Source organism: Primulina tabacum, chromosome 1 (genome assembly GCF_025594145.1).
Source record: "Primulina tabacum isolate GXHZ01 chromosome 1, ASM2559414v2, whole genome shotgun sequence".
NCBI lineage: Eukaryota > Viridiplantae > Streptophyta > Magnoliopsida > Lamiales > Gesneriaceae > Primulina > Primulina tabacum.
The window spans coordinates 5969099-5995158 of NC_134550.1; the positions used below are offsets into that span (position 1 = coordinate 5969099).

The window sequence follows — 26060 nt, forward strand, 5'->3', positions numbered from 1 at the left end:
ATAATAAGGCTTTCAGAACCCAAATATTGAAAACATTTTTTTGTAATTTTTTTTAATTAGTTTTCTTAAAAATTATATTGTTTTGAAACTTGAAATTGGTCGGTTTTTTTTTTTTAATTTTGTTTTTTGTTTTTGTTTTTTTGTTTGGTATTTCTAAGAATCAAGTTGTTTCTATTGCTTGGTTGGTAGATTTTACGTTCTCGACTTGAAACTCTCGATCGAACCACAATGATTTGTGGAAAAATTAAAACAAAACCTACCGGATGCAGATTGTGAAGCGTGAAAAGTTTAAACTTTTACATAATTTTATTTTACTAAACGAGAGGTTATGGAAGGGTTGGTTTCAATGAAGTTTCGAACTCAATATCTCATTATAAATTTGAGATCTTGATCTCAAATATACTATTAGTCATTCCCTTTTAGTTTGTACTAAGTTTTTTTTTTGACAAAGCTTTTTTTTTGAAAAAAAAAAATTTTATATGATATTTTATGATAGCTGCTCGACCGATTTTATAGAATACTCGAATAGGTGGGATACCGAATATCTTGGTTCAAATTTGGGTTTCATCCGATTTAAAATTTTTACTTATCTACATTTTACCAAACCATGTAGATCTTACAATGTTATATATTGTGATTATTTTCAATTCTGGAGATCAATAACAAACTATAAATTGAATTATTCTTCTTCATTCAAGTAATATAACAAGCCTAAGTTCAATATCTTTAAGGGTTTTCAGGAAAAATCAGAATCCGATCAATTTTTTTGATAGAATTATTTTACACCAAAACTGAATCGGACTCGGATATTAACCAAACGTGATTGATTATCCGAAATACCCAACCCAACTAAGGCTATTCAATTATGTTCAGATCACCCCATCTATACTAGTAATTATAACAGTTTTTGTTTTATTTTAATATCAAAATGCATTACTATTTTTTGGAGAAATCAAAGGAGAAATAAAGTATTGATAAACAACTTATCATGCAGGTCAGACAAAAATTATTATAAAGATTTGAAATAATATATTTTTGCTATAATATAACATAAAACTAATCAGTTCTGAACAATAATGAAAATTTTAACCCATAATTCCAAAGACATGGTAAGGGAGCTTCGCGTTTGCAGAATTTAAAAATAATTATGATAATTTAAAAAAAATGTACGACGAAATGTTATCAACAATTTTTAAATGTAAACAACACACTCATGGAATAAAATGCTACCGTGAAAGATTGTATCCGAAAAGAAAAAGATACCCCAGGAGATCAAGAACTATAAAAGAAATCAAAGAACAATTTTCAACCAAGAATTCCATCAAATAACTTGAATCATAGCCAATGAAGTTATATAAAAGACAACAAAAAGTTTTAGAAATTTCCTTCAAGTGGAGCCAGAATATAATTGGCAGATGAAGGCAACCATATTCACAAATTAAATTACAAACAATGAAATTAACAAATATTTCAATATTGGTATAACTGTCTTAAGAATGGTTATAGAAAAAAAGGAGCATCAGAAAATGCAGAAGCTCCGAATAAAAGGCACTATATCTTTTCATAAAAAATTGTTGGAACTGCTTGTTTTATAATTCTCTTCTCCAGTTAACCCTCCAATGAAATGCATGAATTCCTACACCAATTAGCTCCAATTCCTAAACCTACACTATAAATTGCACAATTGCTTGTAAAGTTCCCTCTGTATCACCAGACATTTCTCATTCGAATCCATGGTGGTGGCATTACCTTCGAATTATTCCACTTTTGCTGCCGGAAGTACTTCCTTCCCATGCTATAAGAATTTCCTCCTTGCATGATATCAGGTCGCCCATTTGCACAGGAAGCATTCATTTCTGGTGAGTCCATGCCGGGTGTCTTCGAATATTTTTGATCCGAGTGACGAGAGACATACTTAAGGCTATTTTGTTCCATTCTTTCCTCAGGTTCACTCAATGGGGCAGATACAGCAGTACATGATGGGGGGTGTAAATTGCTACAGGGGTATGGGGGTAATGGAGGAAACGGATGGAAAGGCACACCTGGAGCTATAGTCCAACCATCTGAAGTTTCTGCGTGAACCTCAAATTGCTGCATGACAAAAGAGGGAATTCCATAGGAGGTCGACATGTATGCATTATATCTCTGCTGAGAATCACCTAACACCGTGTCATACGGTTGCCTTAAGGTTGCTTCTCTTTCTTGGCCAATAATGGGAGTTGAAGTTGGATCAGACGGAACCATAGGACCATTACAGGGACAAGAAAATCCGGGTGGGATATCATCATCAGTATTAAGCTTTCCATCACATTCCAAGTTGGTCTTAAGACTTGGATTTGGTCGCTCATCTGCAGGGTTGTCCCATCGGCTCTTGCGTTTGCGTGTTTTTGTCCCGTCAGTTCCACTGCTAACTGTAGCAGCTATGGGTTCTGAACAGGAGAGATCGATTGTACAGGATGCAGAAACTGGCTGCTCGATACGACAATTTGTTGCTTCTGACAGTTTCCCGCCTTGATTGCTCCAAATATCATGCGACATATCAAGCCTATCGTGGCTTGAAAGCTGAGGATATTCCATCCTTGCATCGTCTCGTTCTGTGCAGTTATTTTTTCTGAAAGATCTGGGAATCCATTTGTCCCTGAAACTTCGTGCACTTTGATGGACCTGAGAGCAGTAAAGATCAAACTTCAGCCAAAAATAAAAAAATAAGCGCTCACACAAGTGCAATTTTCTAAATATTTATGATGGCATAATATTCAAAAACCACCCATTCAAACATCCAGAAAATTAGAAAGGCATCAACTTGCTTGATGGATGCTTGGTAGTACCTGGATGCAGACAGATGCAGTGTAGCAACGACAAAACATGACATTAACAAATGAAAGGCAACTAATACGCAAGTAAGGTAATAGCTTAGCTTTTCTGATTTTCTTAAAAGGAAATAGTGTAGCTTTTGCCGCCAAGTCACTCGTGGTACCGCCCTGAGCCAAGCAAGGACACAAAAGCAAGTCTAGAATCTTTTTTTTTTTTGGGGCGGGGGGGTGGGCCGGGGGGTTGTTGATGCAACACATAAAGCTCTTTACACAGGACATGGAATTATTTTCTTTACCTCAATCAACAAACAAATTCCAGCCACAACCAGAAAAAAAAAGAAAACACACTCGTAGCAACAAAGGATTAACTTCGAGGGCTAAAGAAAAGGGACTAATTTTTCTTCGTTACAATAAAATAAAAAAATATATCAGCCTTTAAACATCTATGCTGAGTAAGCATAGATTTAATCATGTGCAGCCACATCGAAATGTAAATGTTTGATATAGGAAGATGATCAAGGGTTGCAAATATTAATCAAGCAATATGGTTAAGAATTTTCACAGGCAGAAATGCCGTCAAATCTAGATAACCATTAGAATTATCACAAACTCACGGGTGGAAAAAAGGGATTGAAACTAAACAACAAAATATTATTGGACAGCTTCCCTTTTGTAAGTTGTCTTTGGGACATCGCAATGTTTTCAACCAAGATGCTCAAATGCAATAAAAACTAATCGTCTTTCGGTCAATTGTTGACAGCAACAATGTAAGTACCAGACATGTGAAAAAGATGACATCAGACACAAGCAAGTAAACCGACAACATAATGAAAAAAAATCATTAACTACCTGTTTGTCAGCATGTTCTGTTAACGTTAATATTGAATCTTTAAAACTGCAAATGCAGAACAGGGTACACGTTAGAGAATCATGACACAAAACCACAAAAGGATAATATACACACCAATTATTTTAGCAAAAAAAGCTCTCTTTTTTTCCTTCCCACTGCAGAGCAAAAAGTTCTATCCTTGAGTAATTTCCCAAGATGAGAGGAATAGATTCGCAACACTGTGTTAGTTCTCACTACAGTTTTAACCATCACAGGCAGAAAACTGTGTAATATACCAAGAATACCGAACATTAAATAACTAATGTAGGTTTAATTTTAAAATTGATAGTCTTAAAAGGGCTCCACCAGTTTATTGAATGTAGTGACATTTTTGAATACCAAAATAAAATAATAAAAAAAAGAATACATGTAGAGACTTCAGTTCATCCTGTTTACATTCCACAAACATCCTGATTTTAAACGTCACCAATTTAGTGTAAAAACAATAAACAAAAAGAATAAGATGTTCGGACCCAAATACAAAGGCCAAAACAAGCCCACTAGTCACAAGTTTTATAAGTATTTAGAAAGGGGGGAGGACGTGAAAATGAATTGGAGAGAGTAGATTAGGCATTCTATAATTTTTGTTTTCTGTTTTCGAGAGTTGAGGAGACTAGCATTTTGCTGGGGAAGGGAGTGATGACAGAGATGTATACAGAATTACCTCTATATGAACATTATTTACCATCATATTTTCAGCATATTTCCTTCTTTATTTTGTTGATTATTGTCAAACAATGATATTTGTGGCTGTCACAATTGGTTTGACCTGCCCGATCAAGAGAGTCGAGGAGTATCGATGGCAACCGCACAGTTCGAAAATAGGGTAATGACATTAAAGGAAAAAGGTATTAGCTTTACAGCATAAGTCAGCAAGTCAACAAGAGAATTAACAGAAAATCTCAAGAAATTAGTTAAAGGAAAAAAGGGGGAGCATAAGACTCGATTAATAGCGATCAATGTCATGTCAGTGGCGTCGAGGGAGTCAAGTCCTTGGAACTGACGATGAAGATGGAAACGACGAAGGAGCAGGTTATAAGGTGAGAAGTCCGGGACACAAATAAACTGGGCAATGTCTGGAAAACAATGATGAGAATTAAGGTCAAGAAGAAAGCCACTCAAAGGATCAAAATCATGGACTTGAGGAGAAGAGATGGGCCCTCATAAAAGTGGATTTACCTGGATATGATGTGACATACCCATTTAGATGGCAGTTCTACGGCTGGAGATTTTCTTAAGGCCATCATCCATTTTTCGATTGTGTTACAGTCCCAAGTATATTGGGCCTAGAAAATCAGGATCATGCTTTTAATCCACAAGAATAAACTAGAAAAAGAAGCAACTTGAGTAAGGGAAAAGAGAAATAAATATACAAGGCAAGAGCTGGTTATAGGAAAGGGATTCTAGAGGATTGATTGTTTGGCTATCTTTTTTTAAATAGGAAACTTAGTAACATTAATAATAAAAGAGAGATAATTACAAAGGTGGACCAGAGGTCAACTCGACAAGAACTACGAAAAACCTAGAATTGCAAGCCTACTAACTCAAAATAATACTCCAATCCCTGTTCATATAAGACACCGGTATAAAAATTTAAAATCCCCAGTAGATTGAAGCCAACAAGGAACCCTAATCTTAATCTTGTCCCAGCAACCCTCGACCGAGTCTTCTTGATTACCAAAAATCCTCTTGTTTTTCTCCAACCAAACAGACCAGCAAATGCAATGAACTACCTTATTCTAGAAAAGCCAGCCCTTCCTTCCCAAATCTCGTCCTAATCTAATTCAAATAAGCCCCAATAAAGATTTAGGAACAACCCATAGTACATCCAATTCCACTAAGGTCTTGCTCCAAAGCAAACCGACAAAAGGATAGTGTAAGAGCAAATGGTCCTGAGTATCCAAATCCTGCCTGACAGCACACCGCACACACCAACTAGGACTGAGATAACATGAGGGATTCCTCCTCCGCATCGCCTCACAAGTCGGAGGTTTACCAAGAATGGTTGTTAATAAAATGGAAAGCTGGGGAAAAAACTCAAAAATAGATTTAACTGAAAAGGTACCTCAAGAATCCAACACCCAAGATCTATAAACGGCAGCACCCTGAATGAGAGAAACCCTTTCCAAGAAACTAACACCACACCCAACTCAATCCTACGGAAACGCAAATCCCAAGAAGAGAGATCGGAAGACAATGCTGAAGATATGAAGAAAGATATCGGTTGATAATGAGATCGAAATCTGATACAAAGAAGGGAAAAGGTCCTTAAAAAAATTGCCCCCACTACCGATACTCCCAGAATCAACTTTTGTTACCCCTTTTGATCAAATTCCCACAGACTAAAAAAAAGGCAGATAAATCCTAGAGATGAATTTCCAAGGGCTTCTAAAAGTGGCATTCTTAGTTAGACCCGCATTCCATCCATTCTTCTGCAAACCATATTTATTAACAATTATCTTACACCATAACGAATCCCTTTCCCTAGAAAATCTCCACCACCGGTTACCTAATAAAGCTTTGTTTCTCAAACAAATACCACCGATGCCCAAACACCCCCCCCCTAACTCTTTAGGTCTACACACGTGATCCCAAGTAACCTGGTGACAATGGTGTCCCCACGTCGCCGCCATCCCACAAAAAATCCCTGGTCTTTTCCATAGCGTCCTCAATACCACAAGGTATCCTGAATAAAGATAAGAAATACAAAGGCAGGGCCTTTCTTTCTGTAAAGGATTTGATGCTTGGCTGGGTGTTTCATTCAGTTTATTATAGTTCTTGTTGCTTTGAGTCAATTTAACCATACGACCGTGTTATTTGATTCACTATTTTCTATCAGTTTATGTTCTCTCTATGTTGTACTGTGGTCGTATCACATTCTGTGCACTGGGATGAAGAGCCTGAAGATCTTTTGGTTCTGGGAAAGTGAAACAAAATTTTCATACATAAATCGTGAATGACTCGCATAGAAATTGATCAAAAAGGTATTAAATTATGCAGTTGAAGATTGGGGTGGAGAATCAAAGATACAATTATACAGGCTATGAATTTAAATTGTCTAACCAGGAAGCAAGGTTGTAAATGGCGGGAGGCGGTGGCGGGGCGGTCGGTGACCGCCTACCGCCTCAACCGCCTAGGCGGTTGAATTTTTTTAAGTAATTTTTTATAGATAATCATGCAATATAATCATTTTTATGTAAAATGTGCAATTAAATAATGTTTAAACACAAAATATAATATCTAGATAATGTGCAATTAATAAAGATTCATCATGATATTAATGTTATTATGCTAACGAAGTAATATAATTTTTTTAACCGAAAAACTAAGTTTAAATTTTCAAAGTTTCAATCAATTATCCATCATTAGAACAAGTAGTAGACTAAATATAACTAATCTTCCAAATCATCTACATATGCACCATTTATGTTTTGTTGTCTTGCCTTCGTTGGATCGATTGCGGATGTCCACTTATCAATAGGACCGAGATTCTTCGGCTTTTTTTTGAATTATCTCCCATCACTTGACAATCACCATCCTCTTCATCAACACATATGTTTACCTCCGCCCTTTCTTCTTTTAATTCTTCCACCCTTTGACGCTTTTTATTCTTGCTATTTTCAAGATAGTCTCTCACTCTTTTTTTGTCATCATCGGATGCTTTAGGACATGCTTCAACTTGTCCTACAATACCCGCAATATGATGCTTCATCTTATAAACTCCTCCTTTAATAAGCCTCTTACACAACTTGCATGTGATCCAATCCCTTTTTCTCTTTATTATACAACACCCCATATTCCCAAACAATATCATTATACTTTGGCTTAAATTCCAACTCCGGTTGTTTATCTTTTTCCGCCATTAATCTTCAACAATAAATCAATAATAAAATAATAAATTAATAATAGTAAAAAAATTGAATTTTGAAATCATAAAATCTGAAATCTTATAAAAAAAGTATGATAAATAATAAATATGCAATGCCTAACCTAAAATCTAAATATTCTGACTTCCGGCAGCGGCAGATTGTGTGTGGACTGTGGTGTTGAGAGTTGAAGTGAAAACATAAAATAAAATAAGGAAAGAGGTGTGTTAGGGTTTTAATATTTAAAATTTGTTGACTTTGACTTGATTTTTAAAATTGTTGACTAAGTTTTTAAATTGTTGACTAGGTTTTTAAAATTGTTGACTACTGCCTCGCCCGCCTGCTCGTCGCCTCGACCGCCTGCTCGCCGCCTCGACCCGCCTCGACACCCGCCTCATGCATAGGCGGTGCGGTCGAAGGCCGCCTACCGCCATTTAGAACACTGCCAGGAAGATACTTGGAAAGAACCAAATTCAAGGCCCAAATACAATTCTAAGGGTGCTATGAATTTAACTGTGAGATTGAGAAAGAAATTGGAGGGACTGGGTCTGACACAATTGGACTAGTAACAGTTACAAAGGTGGGGTTCAATCAAATAAGAATGGGAAAAACTTGGTAAGCCCGTTAACCAATCGGTGAAATAAACAAGGAAGAAGCATCCGGTGGATTGTCGCAATTCATCGGGAAAGGGTTGATTAACAATGGCGGAAGGAGCTGTCTCCGAGGAATTGAGAGAGTAATGTACTGGTGGATTGTAAGCTTAAATCACTTGGGCTGTAATTGTACATGGTGAGAGTGAAGAACCTCATCCTTGCCAGCGGCCAATTTGTTACCTCGCATGATGACGGGTCGGTGGAGGTAGACTTATCCACAATAGTGGCTGCTGATGGGAACAAACATTGCAAATTATGCTTCACAAGTCCCTCAAGCTTTGGACATTCTACATGGACATGGAGGGAAGCTTGAGCAACCTGGAGTCAACAACTTAACTTCGATAATGCCCAGAGTCCAGCCACCAAACTTGCTGTAACAGTAGCTGAATTGATGCAGTAAGGATTATTATGAACCATCAGCTCAAGCTATTGCATATTATTTGGACAAGAAAGGCCAGAAAAGAACATTCTTGTCTTTGACCTTGGTGGCGGGACATTTGATTTTAGTATCCACCCGTTGACAATGGCGTTTTAGAGGTGTTATCAACTAATGGCGATACTCGTTTGGGAGGTGATAATTTTGATCATGGGATTATGTAGTACTTCATTAAATTAATAAAATAAATGCATCAGGCAGACATTAGTAAGGATAACAGAGCACTTAGCAAGTGCCAAGACCGTAAAGATTGAGGCTCTATTTGATGACATGGATTTTTCCAAACAACTTGTCAGATCTCGTTTTGAAGAATCGAACAAATATTTGTCCAGAAAGACCATTGTTAAGGAGATGGAAGATGCTGATTTGAAAAGCACCAGATTGATGAAATTGTTCTCGTGGGTGGTAGCACTAGGATCGCTAAGATCCAGCAGCTTTTGAAAGAATGCTTCAATAGGAAGGATCCAAAAACAGGCGTGAACCTAGATGAGGCAGCCACATTTGGTGCCACTGTTCAAGGAGGAATCATTCCTGGAGAGGGAGGTGATGCCAAGGGTGTAGGAATGGATATTATATATATGGTTACTTACCAAATGTGAGATCGATTTTAGTTACCAAAGACTAACTCAAAGGCAAAGCTGTCATTGCATGTTTCTTTGGTGTCACTGTTGGTGCCATTGGGGACTGAAAGTCTACAGATTTTGCTCTAAAACTGAAAGGTTCTATGATCCAAACCAAGGCTTCATCACCACGGATGGCTGTGAATTAGGGACACTGCCAGTGAAATGGCTCAGACATCATATAGATATGGATGGCAAAGAATCAGTTCTCTTTGCAACAACTCAATTCGAAAATGTGGTGAAGGGGAAGGGAGATGCCACTAAGAAAGAGGTCATTACGCCTACTGGAACACATATGTCGGAGATGAGAGATAGTAGTGCTACCCACAAGTCTATTTGGAAATCTGAAGCGAAGGGATTGGGGCAGCAAACTCAGGGTATGAACGAGAGTCTATGTCGGAGGAGGATAAAGAGCCTGGTGAATAGGTTACGTCTTGGTTTGAAAATATGGTAAATCAACTTCCTAGCTTGATCCTTGAGGACAAGGTTGATTTTCAAGAGGTGGTACTGTTATAGACCCAAATTATATTGGGCCTAGGCCAAAACAAGCCCATGAGTCACAAGTCCTAACGTATCCAGAAAGGGGGGAGCACATAAAAAATGTGAATTGGGAGAGATTAGGCATTCTGTTAATTTTGTTTTGGAGTGTTGAGATTAGCATTTGCTAGGGAAGGGAGTGGCATGCCACCATATTTCAGCTTATTTCCTTCCTTATATTGTTGTTGAATGACAGATATTTGCGGTTACATCACAAGCTCTTTTACATCGAGGTTCTGAAAGCAGGCACGAGATACTAGGTTCTCGTCTCTTTCTCGAATACATGAACTGAGCATTGTTATTATTATTTAAAAAAAATCATTTATACCCAAATAACACGTCAAGATCTTACATGTCAAAACCACATTCTGCAAGAAAATTATTAAATTTACGTACATCGGTAAAATAGGTCAAAAAAATATGCTGACCTCTCCACTCCTGGGCGAGGTGGGCCTCCAGTTATGTGCTCCAATTTAAGAATCTCCCTTGTTGCCATATACTCAAGTATCTATCCAAACAACAGTAGAAAAAGCTGTAAAACTCTATTTTATCAAAATAACAACTTGGTACAAATTATAGTTGTAAAGACTTTATCAGCATTTTGCACATTAGCCATAAAAATTTGCGAAAACAATTTTATAAGCTATAGTTCCGTTCAACTAATTTGAATTTGTTCTGGACCAGTTTTTCATATTTTCAGTATCATAGGTTTCTTCAAAGCTTTCTATCAGGTACTTGAGAAGGACTATGTCCAGTTCTGTCAAGTGTTCAGCATGAGTAGACATTGTTAGCTGGCATTAGTAAATTTTCATTACTTTAATCACACATCAGAATCCAAACAATCTCCAATATGTACACATTTTCATCATAGCAAATTCCTGCTAGTTGCGGGGTTATCCAAACTAAGCGATTTTCCCACATGTCATATTTTATATCAAGATTTAAGATATCCTCATTTACCACATTTATCTAGGTTTTCAATGGTCTACTCTCCCTCTACTCCTTCCATTAACCCGCCAATCTAAAGTATGTAGGATTGAGGTCGTGTTTGTTCTCCTCTTCATATGACCAAATCATTTTAGACGTTTCTCCCTAATCTTATCATCAATGGAGACTAAACCTAAATAGCTCATAATTCTTTCATTCACAATTTTATCTTTGCATTTTTTGTCATACATATATCTTAACATATGCATCTCTACTACCTTCATGTTATGCATATGTAGTCTTGTAGTGGCCCAACACTCAGAGCCATAAAGCATAGCTGGTCGAACACTAATCTTATAACATTTTCCTTTCCATCTCGCAGACATCTTTCTATCACATAAGACTCCTGATGTCATCCTCCATTTCATTCACTCTGCTATAATCCCATGGTCTATATCCTTTCTAATGTCTCTTTTCGATAATAGATCCTAAATAGCGAAAAGCTTCACACTCTGAGTCTTCTCGATCGTCAATCTCAATTGGATTACTCATTCATCTAGATTCAGGACCAAAGTTACAAGCTAAATATTCGTTTTTTAGCAATTAATTCTAAAACATTTACTCTCAAGAGTTTCACGTCATCTATCTAATTTTTTATTTACACCTTCTTTAGTTCGTATATCAGGACAATATCATTTGCAAACCACAAGAGATCTCATCATGAATATGTCCCGTCAGCTCATCCATAAACAAAGCAAAAAGGTAGAGCTTAAAGTTGATCCTTGATGAAGTTTTAATGCCACAGGAAATTCACATGACATCCCTCCAAGAGACCTAACACTAGTTACAACATCTTCATACATTTCTTTAATAATCTCGATATAGCATTGAGACACATGCTTCCTTCAAAGTACCCACCAGATTAATTCTCTAGACATTCTTTCATAGGCTTTCTCTAAGTCGATAAATACCATATGGAGACTCTTCTATTGTTCTCTATATTTATCTGTCATTTGTCTAATCAAGAAAATAACTTTCATTGTAGACCTACACGGCAAAAACCAAATTGGTTATCTGATGCAACAGTAATCCTCATAAGTCTCCGCTTAACTTCACTGTATGGTTCATAAACTTAATCTCTCTATAGTTTTAGTAGTCATGTATATCTCCTTTATTCTTATAAATTGGTACTACATTACTATGTCTCCAAGATTCTAGCATTTTCCTAGTATCTAAAATCATATTAAAGAGCCTAATCAGCCATTGGAACTCAACTTCTCCTAGACACTTCCACACCTCAATTGGTATCTTATCCGGTCCAACTGATTTCCCCGGTTCCATCCTCTTCCGTGCCTCTGTTACTTCCGTAGTACTAGCTCTACGAGGGAACATTAAATGTCTTACTTCTTCCATATCATGTCTACCCACACTTAACTCCTTTATACTTATCTCATTGAGTAAGTTCTTAGGGTAATCCCTACACCTATCTAGGATAGTTTTATCTTGCATTGAAACTCTACCATCTTCATGCTTGATACACCTAACATGACTCAAGTCTTTAGTATTAAGACCTCTGGCTTTCGATATCTTAAAAATATCTCTATTATTCTTTTGTACCTAGCATATCGAACAGATCATTATAAGCTCTTTTCTTAACGTCTCCTACTGTTCGACTGAGTCTCGTCAATTTGAAAAGCCTTTTTATAAAAAAAATGCTAATTATTCAATTCTCCAATCCCCATGAGTTTACGAAATCAAATGGGAAGATTATTTATATTATATAGACACAAGGAAATCCAAGTCAGTCCTCTACCTACTCTTGATGTAGTCGACACAACCAACGACAACTTTTCTCTTCAACTTTAATATAGAGATGGACTTTAAAACGTAAAGACGACTGACCTATAAATATATTTATTTACATGAAATATTTTCAAAAATCACACATACAAATCAATTTTTGGAATTTCATTTTAAAGGCCATGAACTTGAGTAGTTTTCAGTTTCAGTGTATGTTCAAATACTGGCTGATCATGCATATGTCCAAGTTTCATGCATGATCTTATGTGTAGAATATTATCATATATGCTTTGTTCTCTTGCATTTTTATGACTAAACAAGATTCCGCCAAATGTAATGGGTCAAAAGGAGCAGATTCTCTGGATACTTGTGGTCACACTCAAATGATCAACTATTTGAATAAGTTGATAGTAAATTGGTTAAATAAGTGATTCATGAAGTGAAGAAAAAAGTTTATTCAGTTCCACCAAATTTACCTTAAGAAGCTTGCGCAGAATTGGAGTTTTGATGAATTCCCTCCTACACTGCTTCAATATGTTGTGGAGCATCTGCAAACCTATGCATCAACAGTCAATGCTCTGAAAAAATTCAACACACTAATGAAAAGCATCAAGATATATACTAGGAACAACTACCATTCTTGTTAATTACATCAACCAGAACAGTCCGAGATTTCGTCTTCAGAAGTCCATCCAAGATCATTGAAAGATCTCGATTGCTGCAAAAATTGAAATAACAAAAATCAACTCCAGGACAACTCCAGAGCAGTAAGTTTTTACAAGGTGAGATAATAAACAGGATAACGAAGTGATGAATTTAGCAAAGGAGGTAGACTTCCAAAAATTACCTCTGTATAGCTTCGCCATGGCCATTATTCCCTGATGCAGCAGTAAGGAAAAGAAGCTTCAAGTAGCCTCTTGATGCATCCTATCAAATTATAGAAGAAACCAAGACATGAAACAACCATCTACAGGCACAAAATGTAATTTCAAGTGCACAATATCAGTCTAAATAATAATATAACCAACCACTAAGAGCATATGTGAAATCAGGAATTACACAAAATTTCTACAAATACTGAAAATTGACTGAAATAAAAAAAAATTGGAATTAATTTAACATTTTTATAGATGAGAAAATAATACATCAAATGCTCTTACCAAAATCAAGAGATTAAGAAGAAAAAAAGAATTACAGCACGGGATGAAGAACTTACTTTACACTTGCTTATTCCTCCTTCAGGATCAAGCAATTCATTCAGTTTCTCCTCAACTGCAAGCATTTGGGTTAAGTTATTGCAAAAAACACTAACCATAACTACCAAGAAGCATGGATCAGATGATTGTCTACCTGTTTCAAAATGACTATTCAGGAAATGTTCAGGTAAATTATCAGATTTATGGGGTGCAACATTTGACTTATCCATATTCGGAGTTCCTTTGTCACCTGCAAAAATAGATTTAACTTTCCATTTTTTAGTTGAGGTTGAGGAATGATGAGTCTTAGTGGGAGGATGTGCCGTTCCTTGTTCTTTTCTTCCTCCCACAGCAGCATATTTCAACTTGCTCTTAGATTTTACTGCATCTGGCAGTGATTTCCTATGTAATGCAGAAGTCGTTATCTCTGGTCCATGAGCAGAACATGATGAATTTTCCACTCGGTTTTGCACTGAAGAAAGCTCATTCTGGCCTAAAGACTTCATACTGCCATCTGATTTTAAGGAAATATTCATGAAATTGACAGAATAAGGTTTCTGGGAAACAATGCCCTCAGCCTCAAGCTCAAAAGCAGCTGACGAAGATCTGTTCAATGACTCTCCAGTTTCTTTGTCCATGTCCAACTGCCTGACAGCATCAGTTAAGCACCCTTGAGAAGAAGCATAGATATCACCACCAACATTTTGAGTTAAAGCTTTAGAAGAGTGTGCTTCTTCCGTGCTTTCCGTTAGACCAGCCGCATATTCCAACTTACTCATTCTATAAAACTTTTCTCGGGATTCATTTGCAATTAGGTTGTCTCTCTCATTTAAGGAATTTGATATTATATCATTCCAATCATCATTGAGCTCTTTATCTTCACAGATCATAAGAGGTTCAGAAAATTCATCATCAGAATCATCTTGAACAATTACTTCAGAATTTGATGGATCACCACCTATATAGCCCCGACAATTACTTGAACCACACACACATTTTTTCGCAGCAGCCCCAAATACACGTACATAGTTGTAGTCAAATGTGACCTCTTCACCCTGGATTGCAAAATTGTAAAAAACTCACGTGTTCACTAGGATACGACTGGCATAAAGAAGTGCTACACCAAGGATGAAAACAAAAAAATTAACTACCTTTATATCAGGCACTTCATATATTACTCAAAACCAACATGATGATAAAGAAGAAGTAAACGAATCTTTTAGTCACCTACCAAAAACCTCCCAAAAAATCCCAACATACCGTAATAAGTTGTCCCTAAAAGAAGGATGGAACTTGAATAGACATAGCAAAAAACTCTTTTTATCACAACAGATATTACCTTCTTAATATCCTTCACAGCAAAGAGTCCAACACAGACTTCTCCATTCACCATCCACTATCAAGGATGCCAAGACCAAGAGTTAATAATAAAACCGACAATTCCACAGAAAAAAAAGGACAATATATCTAGTCATCTAGGACACTGAAGTTGGTAAAGACTAATACTCAGACCTAACTTTTAAACAAAAATACACATAAGTAATGAAATATATCTGTGAAAAAACAACCGAGAAAGTGAATAAATGAACAAAACATAATGATGGGCCAAAGAAGAGTGAACCCACGAACATCTGAAATTAGCAAGTAAATTAGCATCATAAACTAGATGTAGTAAAAAATGCATAAGAATGTCACAGAAAGTAAATATTACAAGCACCCAGTGTACTGACTCAAAACGAGACAGCTTGCTAAAGAAAATGCAAAACTACAGAGGACAGAGATCGTGGAAGGCAAATGGCACATGCTTAAGAAGGTAGAACATGAAATGCTCCATAAGGTATAAAAAAGGTCCAGCAAAATTCCACACATTTTGTTCTATTCCTCACATTCAAAAAATTACAACTGCATGATAGATTGCTCCCACAAAGTACCTTCTCAGTACGGCAGTTAGGATCACAACTGTGGTTTATAAACCGGCCCAAGTTTCCTTTAGCACAAGCATCAATCACCTGGGAACAAGGCATACACAGACAGCATTAAAAGTAAACATAATACATAAACTAACAAAAGTAACAGCCATAAAAAAAGATAAACATTAAGATACCCTAAAAGAGGCTTGGGGGATAATAATATGGGATCGCAATGGAAAATTTCCCATAGTAATTTCAAATACGAAGAGATTTCAACTAGAGTTTAATTTGCTGTTACATAATAAAGTTGGCCACATATATCCACACCAACTCAATGGGAAAGGGTCCTTTGCTGCAAGACACAACATATGTAAAACCTAAAACCAGTAACTGACATTAAAAGAATTCAGTCTGTCTTGAACAATTTTCTCTTTGCAACCTAGATCGGTTTTATACCATTTCCAACCATCCTCAACCCCTTTGACCTGTTTAATCTATTGTCCACAGACAAACCAACCAATTAGTAAGCCTCCTTACAGACTTTTTCGATCCAAAACCAAATTTACAGGGTTCAAGGTGGATGCATATATGGGATCATAATTCCCAGTCAAACTTACAGTCTAAGTCAAAGGTGGGAGATGAGAAAAATAAAGTTCATGATTTCATCGATTGTGGTTTATTTGTAATTGAAGACAAAACTGAACAAACTTCGCCAGAAACATAAGCTGCAGCCAAATTACAGTCAGCTCATTTACATTCACATTAAACGCTTTGATCAGGCCAGTAAACGGTTTCCTACAATTTCCCTAGAAGATTTATAAAATCCAATGCGCAAAGAATCATCGAACTTTCTGTTACAAAGCTTAAAATGAGGCCCTGTCATTCATAAATGAAAGAAAAACATGAGCACTGTGTCACTGACTCACTCATCAAACCAAGTCAACTGGTATCATAAAGTGAGACAAAAGCATCATTTGCTTCTCAAATAATTAAACATCCACAATCAATTAAGTTAATGATGAATTTCAGATGATCCTGAAGTGGCCGGAAACCAAAATTATGAGAACATTATAGAATTTGAATAGGTGCAAGAATTTTCGATTTCACACAGAAACGAATGGTAACGGCAAACCTCGCTGCCATTCAAAGTCATGAAGTAAAAATGTTTGTGGCTCTTCAAAGCATAATCTCTTTGCCTTGCTTGATAAGCATGCACATCTAGGACCTGCAAATTAACCAAAAACTGATACGTTAGAATCACAAACAATGAAACATCAGTTTGGAATCAGCATTTCTTACCATGCTGTCTCTTGGTTGGGTATATCAATTGTGACAACTTGATCCTTATACATACACACGTGTGTGTGTGTGTAAAACTAGTGTACTAGCGCACGCGTTCCGTATTTGTATAGTTTTTTATAAGTAATTTTATTTATAATCAAATAAGAGTAATACCATAATTCTAAAACTAAAATTTCAAATTATTATAATCAAATAGGGGTCATACCATAAATGTAAAAATTATTTATGGGCTAAATTGCAAAATGAAATTATTATAAAATGATAAAAAAAAAGGAAAAACCAAAAAACCAGACGAAGACACCATTTTTTGTCTCTATTATAGAGATTCTTAATCATAGTAATAGATGTGTGTATGTATATATACCTACTATGCTACTAGCTTGCTCTAATAAACAGAGTGTTAACTTGGAGTAACATTTAAATGACATCAATTGCATAAATAACAAGTAAACAGAGGTTCTAGTCAGTAGTAACCTCTCCAACATATTCGATAAGGAACTGTCCTTCGGGAATGCCATCAAGTGCCTGAAGGCCATACCCCTTCTTTCCACACCTGAACCACTTAAGTTTCGCATACTTGCGTCTCTGAAACTGCAAGCGATTGCACATGGAGAATTCACTTTATGAATAACAACAAAAGATCCACACATAAGTGAACAAACAGAAGTTGATGTACCTGTTGATTAGAACAAAGATCACCACACGGACAAGTTCCTTGAACACACTCAATGTTGAGCATTCTGTTTAAACATTTAGATCCACAACCCATTCTACCAAATGAAGGTGGTTTGCAATGGCAAACCATTACCTGTCACACACAAATAGAACAAGAAAGAAACAAATATTTAAGTGGAGTTACATAGGTGTGTGGATTGAAATATATTGTCAACCTAGAGCCCAAAAACTGATGCACACAGATTCATAGACTTGAGATGTGACCAACACATTCATAGAGACCTTGTAATTATAAAATGAACAAGTGTGGCGAAAATTATGATCGCTGCAACTGGCTATAGACATATTTGTCAACATCAGGAGGGTGTAGTCATCAAAAGGTTGAGGAAAAACCATAGAACGATCATTTCACATATTAAGTATCGATATCTCCAGTAAAATTGTCAACGATCATTTCACATATTAAGTATCGATATCTCCAGTAAAATTGTCAAAAATTTAAAAAGCAAGAATAAAAATTCATAGCATGTTACTTGGAGAAAGGGACAATGACAATAAAAACTATGTGTATCAGGGAACACTAATAAATAGTCACTGAAAACACCATGGAAGTTGAACTTAATTTTCTGGCAGTGAAGGATATCTTCATGGTTTGTTATGTGGAAAGAATGCCAGATGAATGAGATCTTGTTGTTGGTGAAGAAGATCTTATTGATATTTCAGGTAAAAACATTATAAACTGGAAGTTAGTAAATCTGTTGTGAGTAAAAGCATTCATTAGGGTTGTACATATAAGCCGCAGAACAAATCCGAAACCAAACTACAGAAACAAAAGAAAAAGCAAACGAAAACAAATGGTTTCTCAACATTGAGTTTTGGTTTTATAGAAACTGAAAAATGCAATGCACTTTGAGATTTCTATGGTTTAAACAGAAACAAAAATGTATGCATATAACATGAGTGAAATCGGATTAAATTTATGTTGTTTCTTCACACGTGTGTCGGTGTGGTTACTCTGGAGATAAAATAATGGAAATTATATGTGTTTGTGTGCGCTTATAAATGATGGGTTATCAGTAATATACTATTGTCATCGGTTAGTAATTACAACTCATGAAAAAGTTCGGTTAAAAAAGAAACAAATTTTAAATACATAAAGATTTGATATCGGCAATCATTGAAGTGCTACATACATATCATATCTCATTATATTTTCAAAAACATGCTAAATTAATTTAATTGTGTAATATTTTTTATTTATATTTAAAATGAATAAAAATGCAAAAAAAAATGTCAAAAATTAAGAAAAATCATAAGTTTTAACCAAAAACCGTGGGTTTCAGTTTGGTTTTTGGTTCAATTTATCTATATGCTCTTGATTTATAATTGCAAAAATACCAAAACCGAAATCGACGTGTTCATTTTTTTCATATCCAAAAATGCTCATATTAAACATGTCTACCCCTGGTAATCATGAGTGTAAATGGAGATATTTTCAATGCATAATAGCAATAAAAACAGGTTTTAACATTGTTACCAAATGCTTATGTAAACCAGTACTTACATAAGGGTCGATAATTCAACATATATCCAGGTAATAAGAAACATAAATTTTCAATCTAATAAAGTTCAGAAACAACACACCACGATACACGAACAATATACACGGATTCTCGGAAAAGGGATCATAACTAAGCTGAGATACAGTTGAATGAGTGAGAAGTGTTGGCAATAAGCATTAATTCAAGTTTTAAGCATAATAGTGAAATTGAACTAAGCCAGGGATTCACCTCGTCGACAGTTTGAGTTTTGCGGCTTCGGTGTAGAAACAAGTTTGACTTAATAAGTGACCAAGCTGACTGTTGAGAAACTGCAAAACATATAAACAAAATCCAAGGAAAGCATGTCAATCAAGAGGTACTTACGAGTTATGAAATCCAAGTAAGCCGGAATATAAATGTTGCGATATCATCAGGTAAAAGAACACCATTTGATTGGTTTTGATTAGAGTTAAGGGAGGCATCACAACCATCGTCCTCACAAGAAGCATCGGATATTTCCAGCTCAACATTGATTTCTGCATTTGATTTCTCTTGAGGAACCGAGCAATCAGCAAAATCTTTATCTGTGTTGTCTTTGCAGGTCCTTTAGCAGGAAAAAAAGAGAGGAAATCTATTAGCTACCACCAAATTCAAATGATTGAATCAACATCTAAAGAGATATAGTAGTACAGCACAGCAGGTCCTGTTACCCGATGCATTATTTCATTATGATTAATGTTCAAGCCTGGTGGTCCTCAATGTTTTAAAACTAACTATACTTCGTACCTTGAGTTACTTCTAAGCATGTGAATTTATTTTTAGCTACTGGAAAGTCTTGCAGCAGACTAATTTATTTAATCTTTCAATGAGGTCAACCTTCTATTAACCAACATCATTCTAGCATCTAGCATTCACCAAAATTTTTCTCGATCCAACTCAACAATTGAAAAAACAGATTATATTTCAAAATCTTATAAAAGTTGAACTTTTGTATTGGAGCCAGTTCTGAAGGAATTTGGCCTGGTTTTCAACCACTTCCAGCTTGAAAAATTTATTTTTTAAATAGTTTTATTTCTGAGGTGATATTCTTTATATCATGTCAGAAAAATTAAAAAATAATTATTATAAACGTGTAGCAAGATATTTTAAATTTGGTCAACATTGTAAAATTAGATTAAATGTCTCGGAAGCTTTAAGAATATGCAATTTAGCAAAACACTTTTCCAAAAAAAAAATTGGTCAAAAACAACTCTCAGAGCATTAGATATGCAAGTAGAAAAAAAGAACCAAAGACCATTTAAATTGGTATCAGCTTAAACGACTGGTGAGTTAGCTAAATAAATATCTGAAATTTGTTATGTGGAGAAAAGAATCAAATTCAATCAATGCATATATTAATGTTCCTGCATGTGAACGGGCAATAGAAAAATAAATTCTTGATATCACTCTTTGAAAACCAACAGTAGCATTCATGATTATTTACCATCCACAGTTAGTTTCTTCAATATGATCTGCAAGTGTAGCCGGAATTCGCCGCCACTTTTCGCAATCATCACAAAGCACCCAAGCGTTCCTCATTGGAACACATTGTTCTCTTACCTCACCCACTGAAAAAGGCAAGCTGTCTATCGGTCCACATGAACCATGGTTTATGTATCCAGTTTCCTCAAAATGAGATGATACTGGATTTCCTACAGGTTAAAATATGAGAAGGGTAGAAAATACGTCAATTTACAGGCCTCAGAGAGATATTGCATCAAAAATAAATGAGATGGGGGAGTGAAGGCAAGGCTAAATTTTCTAACATGTATTTTACATACATACATGTAAGGGAATATTCTTTTTCAGGGAATGGAAAAAGGAAACATGTTCTTAAATATACATCAAAAGATGCAAACATAAACAATTGCATGCATCCAGATGACTTTCCACTAGAATAAGAATGCAGCTACCATCACTTTTCTCACCAGGTTTATGCTTCTGCCTGGTTTTGTTTCGAATTCCCTTTTTTTTCGAGACTTTCTCTCTCTTGCCGGGTAAATCCAGAATTCTGCATGTGCTCTTGCTCCTTCCACTTGCACTGGACAACTTGTGCAAACTTTTCTCATCAGTAGAAGGAAGCAACGTGTCACAGGCCTGTAAATTAGATGGCTCAATTGCAACAAGCCTAGATGAAGAAGGGTTCATTTCGGTCAAGTAAGGTTTTGAAAATGAAACAATGGAAGCCTCATTACAAGAAGCGGCATAACCCACTTCCTGTCCTAGTCCGGCTGCTGCGGGCACGTCAGCATCTAATTTTCCACCCTTAACGAGCTCATCGTTTTTTTTTCCTTTATTACATTTGCTTTGCCATACCTTTAAATGTGAAACATCTTCAACAGAAACACAATCATTTGAAACTACTGAACTACCTCCCATATTTGGTGTAACTTTTCGAGAGAGTTGACAATCAGGTTCCGAGTTTATAACTTCTGAATCAGGTGAGGTTCCAGGATCTGAACTCCTGTTATCAATAGAAGCTTCCAACTGATGAACCTCCAGTTGGTTAACAATCAGTTGGTGATCCTTTGAAGTACCTAAGCACGACTTTTCAACAGTGTCCCTGACATCAAATTTTGTGCTCAAAACAGAACCATCTGATGGCATCGCATCCTCTAATTTTCTTGATGACGATACCACATCTCGAGGCACTTCTCCCTCCAACTTGATTTCTGGTGCATAAAATTTTTTAGTACCATTCACCGAGCTGCAGATTTGATTGCCAATTTTAATTTTCAAAGAGATAGGACCAGATGGAGCGCCAGGTTTTCCAATTGATTTTTTATCTTTCTGATTGCTCTTATATTTCCTAATCCCTAGGCCACCTCTTACTCTTCTCGGTTTTTTTTCTTTACTAATATTCAGCTCAAGATTACTGTTTTCTTTAATATCTGGTATAATATTCTCCATTAATCCCCAAACAGAAGACCTAGATCGCGTGGCCAACAAACTTCTTCTTCTTCTTGAAATTTGCAACGAAGTGAAATTCAATACTGTCTTTTTGTTGGATTTTCTCTTGTAATTTCTAGGTGGTTTAAGAATCTCATTGTTCTTATCTGATTTAGAATTGTGCGCGCTCCTCCGAGATGATGCGTATACAATTAGAGGATGGTTTGGTTTGCACGTCTCGTCACTTTGGACCACAGCCTCGGCTTCACCATCCCTTTCTGCAGATGGTTCAACAATACCTGCAGAATCAGAAGGATATAAATAACTATCACATTTGCCCTTGTCAGGTCTCTGCCCAAGCACGTCAGCTTTACCAAGGGAATCAAAAGCATCGGTTTCAATGGTATCACTTGCTGCATCAGCCCTTTGCTCGGGACTCTCAGAGAATCTAATGGCATTGAAAGCCGGAAGAAGAAGATCAGCACCTGAAGCATCTGGTGTAATCATGCTCACGGATAAATCATCAGTTCTCACATAGGAGGATTCATTATGTATCGAAGAAACAGATAATTTTGAAACAACCATATCAAGTTCGATCACAGATGACTTCTCCTCGATGTCACCAATACTTTTACCAGACAATGTCTCGGTAAACATGTTACCCTGTATAACGATATTAATTAGATATGACAAGAAACCTTCATGGGCATCCCATTACAAAATCCTTACCAAAGATTGACAGCCTAAATACTTTTAAATGGTTATATCATATATGAAATGATAGGCTGAAAAAAAATGTTGGTATATTAGCCAAATGATTTCAATCTATAAATAAAAACAAACTTGTGAACCAATTCATAAACTTTCAAGAAATTTTAAAAAAAAGGTATAATAACTACTGGCAGCCAGGGAACACGCGTTGCACATGAAACACGTTTGTTAAATTTCAAATGTTTTGTTTAATTATGAAATTTTTACAAAATTATGTAAAAGAATTAATTATACCAAATGATATATATGATTTAATGGAATAATGTTTTTAGAATTATGAAATAAATGAAATAGCTATTAGAATATTTATTAATGGCAGGAAAAAACGAAACTAATATGCATAAATCTTATAGAATGAGTATTTTGTAGCTACTAGCTACAAGATATTTTTTATTGGCAGGAAAAAACGAAACCAATATGCATAATCCTATAGAATGAGTATTTTGTGGCTATTAGAATATTTATTATTGGCGGAAAAAAACGAAACCAACATGCATAAATCTTATAGAATAAGTATTTTATATCGTTGCCACAATATTATTGAAAAATAAACCAAATATATCTATTTACAGAAATTAAAATATGGGAGACAAAGTTTTGAATAAATATTAAGATCATGTTCAAGTTGATGCCTAATTTAGTTAATCTGAATAAACACTAATATGCATATGACTGAAGTTAAAAAACTTTTTATAAGTATGAACGTTTTTAAAAGTATAAACGTACAAAATAAAAATGGTAATGTACACACTAGAAATACAAAATAAATCTAAAACAAAGAAAATACATGCCAATAGTGAAGAGGGAAACAAATTTGGCAAAAATTAAGAAAGTAAATAATTAACCAAAGTGTAACCAAAAAAATGTGGCATAAATCACAATCATTTGGTATTATCTTAAAATTTCTCATATCCTTGTATGCAACAACCCACGTCAGCATATTGATTAATTTACATGTGAGAAGCTTAGGTTCAAGCTATTACTATTTTGTGTCCAAATATAGGATGTCGTATAAAATAAAACTTCGACAATGAACATAGTTGTCAATAGCCCTCGTAGCCCTCGCTATAGCGAATAGCGTGGCGAAGCGACACCATATCGCTACGGACCGCTACGCGCCATGGATTTTGCAATAGCGCTCGCTATCCTCGCTATTGGAACTATAGCGACAATCGCGATAGCTGAAATAGCGGCGCTATTGCAAAGCAAAGCTATATGCTTATCTTCTGTCCTTTTTTTCTTCTAATTTTGGTTTTTTGGCATGTACTTAGTTAGGTTTTTGCTGGAAATTATATTTTTCTGCATTTCTCGCTTTATTTTTGTGTGTTCTATAATTTTTCAATGAAAAAACTTAAAAAAAATTCACGTTTTAGTATTTTACAATTAACGTTGATGGAATATTATGCCTGAAAATTAAGGTTTTTGAATTGATGTTACTATATGTTATATATTATATATTTATATACTTGTGGCGCTTTACTTTCAAATAACCCTCGCTACGCTATTCGCTATAGCCACGGGCAACCTTTGCGCTACGGGGCGCTATGCGCGATTGACAACTATGACAATGAAGGAAGAAATTACAAATTTGGAAGGTGAATGAAATCTTATTTAGTTTTAGAACAAATATTCATGACAAAAGGGTAATGATATATTAAGAAGGTCAATGGAAATAGTTAAGATGCGTTAAAAACTTTCACCAGCGCACACCCATAAAAGAATAATAGCATTGTAGAAATGGATATGCTCACTGTACGGCGATATAAAGAAGCTTATCTACATAAAGGAATGAATTTCAAATAATTAGGATTGAACATAGAAACATAGCAGCATTACTAAACAGTATTTGTTAAAAGGAAACTGGACCAAATCAAAGCATAAATAGATTAGTAAGATAACAAAAAAGATGGTAAATGAATAATGAATACTAAGAAGTAACTACAGAATAGAGACGGTAAACCAATTAGTGACACGGTAAGGAAAACAAATTCACGTCGGAGGACAAAAAGTTAAAATAAAACTACATCGATTCCACCAAATTATGCCTTAGCAACCTCAATGATAATGAACAAGTGAACTGAAAATCAGTCAACAAAGCATTGAATAGAGCAATTAAATTAATAAAGTGGTACAACAGAAAGAAAAGAAGTTAAACTGCCCATTACATAGAAGACTTCCTGAACCCTAAAAAAAGAAAGTGAAACCACTTAAAATAAAAAAAGACTGGAGGTTGTAACCTTTAAGTTTTCTCCTCTTCACTATCATAAAGGCCAAAATTTCAAATTAATTCGAGAAAAAAAATTCTCGAAAAATTGCAAAAGAATTTACTTAAAAAAACTACGCCATATAGAGAAGTCAAGATGTCACCCCACAACTTTCTCACAATCTCCATTGGTCTTTATAAGTTTTTCCCATGCTTTAACTATAATCTAAATGCAGACGGAAATAAACAAATTCTCCCTGTACGATAAATATGCCAAAGTAATCACTTACATAACTTGTTTTAGAGCGTTTTAGAGCATTTTAGAGGTAGAAAATATGTTGATATGCATAACTATGGAACAAAAAATATGCAAATGGATGGTATGCAACAGCAATGCAAATACTTAACTAATAAGATTCTCAAACTACTTCAACAATTATCCCTTCTACTTTTCGATCTCTGACATCCCGAAATAAACTAAAAATCAATGAAAAGGAGCACGAGCAGGGTCAGAGGTATGTTCCGAAGACGGAGAAAACACAAAATTTTATCATTGACGAATCAAATTAATCATCCGCTGCAAAAATAAACTAAATTAACCACGACTGAATCCAAATAATTCACCGCATCAAACCGAAGACCCGGCCGCTAGTAAAAGTAAAAAAATGAAATCCCAATGTTTGTTGAAATCAATACTCAGGGAGAAACAAATAAAAATCGAAAAAAAATGACCTTTACGCTTCCAAGGCCATTGTGTACGAAGTCTCTACGAACGATTTCTCCTTCAAATTTGTCCGTTTTCTTCTTCAATACTGATTTGTACGCCAAAATTGTCCCGATTGAAGCAATTTAGAAGCGGAAGAAAGGGCGACGAGAGCAATGGGGATGAAAATTTCGAGGGAAAACGGAAGCGTGGCGAGAGGAGGCAAACTGCTACCCACGAAGAAGAAAAAGAACGGAAGAAACTAATGGGAACGTATTTTACCCACGCTA

At 35.6% G+C, this 26060-nt stretch overlaps 1 protein-coding gene and 1 long non-coding RNA gene across 3 annotated transcripts; both read right to left on the reverse strand.

The window, feature by feature from the left end:
- Positions 1–1703: 1703 nt before the first annotated feature.
- Positions 1704–26060, reverse strand: LOC142537466 (histone-lysine N-methyltransferase ASHH2-like). 2 transcript variants are annotated; one of them, XM_075642984.1, is made up of 18 exons: positions 25800–26060; positions 21133–22756; positions 20649–20856; positions 19654–19769; positions 19415–19494; positions 17626–17757; positions 17424–17540; positions 16780–16872; positions 15669–15746; positions 15077–15133; positions 13892–14792; positions 13758–13813; positions 13389–13468; positions 13177–13259; positions 13018–13097; positions 10243–10322; positions 3663–3708; positions 1704–2664 (listed from the first exon to the last, which is right to left on the reverse strand). In XM_075642984.1, the coding sequence occupies exons 2-18, from the start codon at positions 22748–22750 to the stop codon at positions 1708–1710; spliced, it is 4782 nt and encodes a 1593-aa protein (XP_075499099.1). In that variant the 5' UTR covers positions 22751–22756; positions 25800–26060; the 3' UTR covers positions 1704–1707. The 2 variants fall into 2 exon arrangements, with proteins under 2 accessions (XP_075499099.1, XP_075499094.1); XM_075642979.1 differs by having other exon boundaries at positions 19612–19769; positions 25800–26059.
- LOC142537479 (uncharacterized) lies at positions 6003–7994 on the reverse strand. Its single transcript, XR_012818557.1, has 2 exons — positions 7494–7994; positions 6003–7094 (listed from the first exon to the last, which is right to left on the reverse strand). It is a non-coding gene; the product is annotated as an uncharacterized LOC142537479 (long non-coding RNA).

What these genes read in the sequence shown, in the direction of transcription:
- LOC142537466 (XM_075642979.1), bottom strand. Translation starts at nt 22,750, where the DNA reads ATGTTTACCGAGACATTGTCTGGTAAAAGTATTGGTGACATCGAGGAG. An exon ending in TTATCGAATATGTTGGAGAG is followed by an intron (nt 16,873 to 17,423) that starts GTTACTACTGAC and finishes GTTAATTTGCAG; the next exon opens with GTCCTAGATGTGCATGCTTA. An exon ending in CCTCGCCCAGGAGTGGAGAG is followed by an intron (nt 3,709 to 10,242) that starts GTCAGCATATTT and finishes CTGCATTTGCAG; the next exon opens with TTTTAAAGATTCAATATTAA.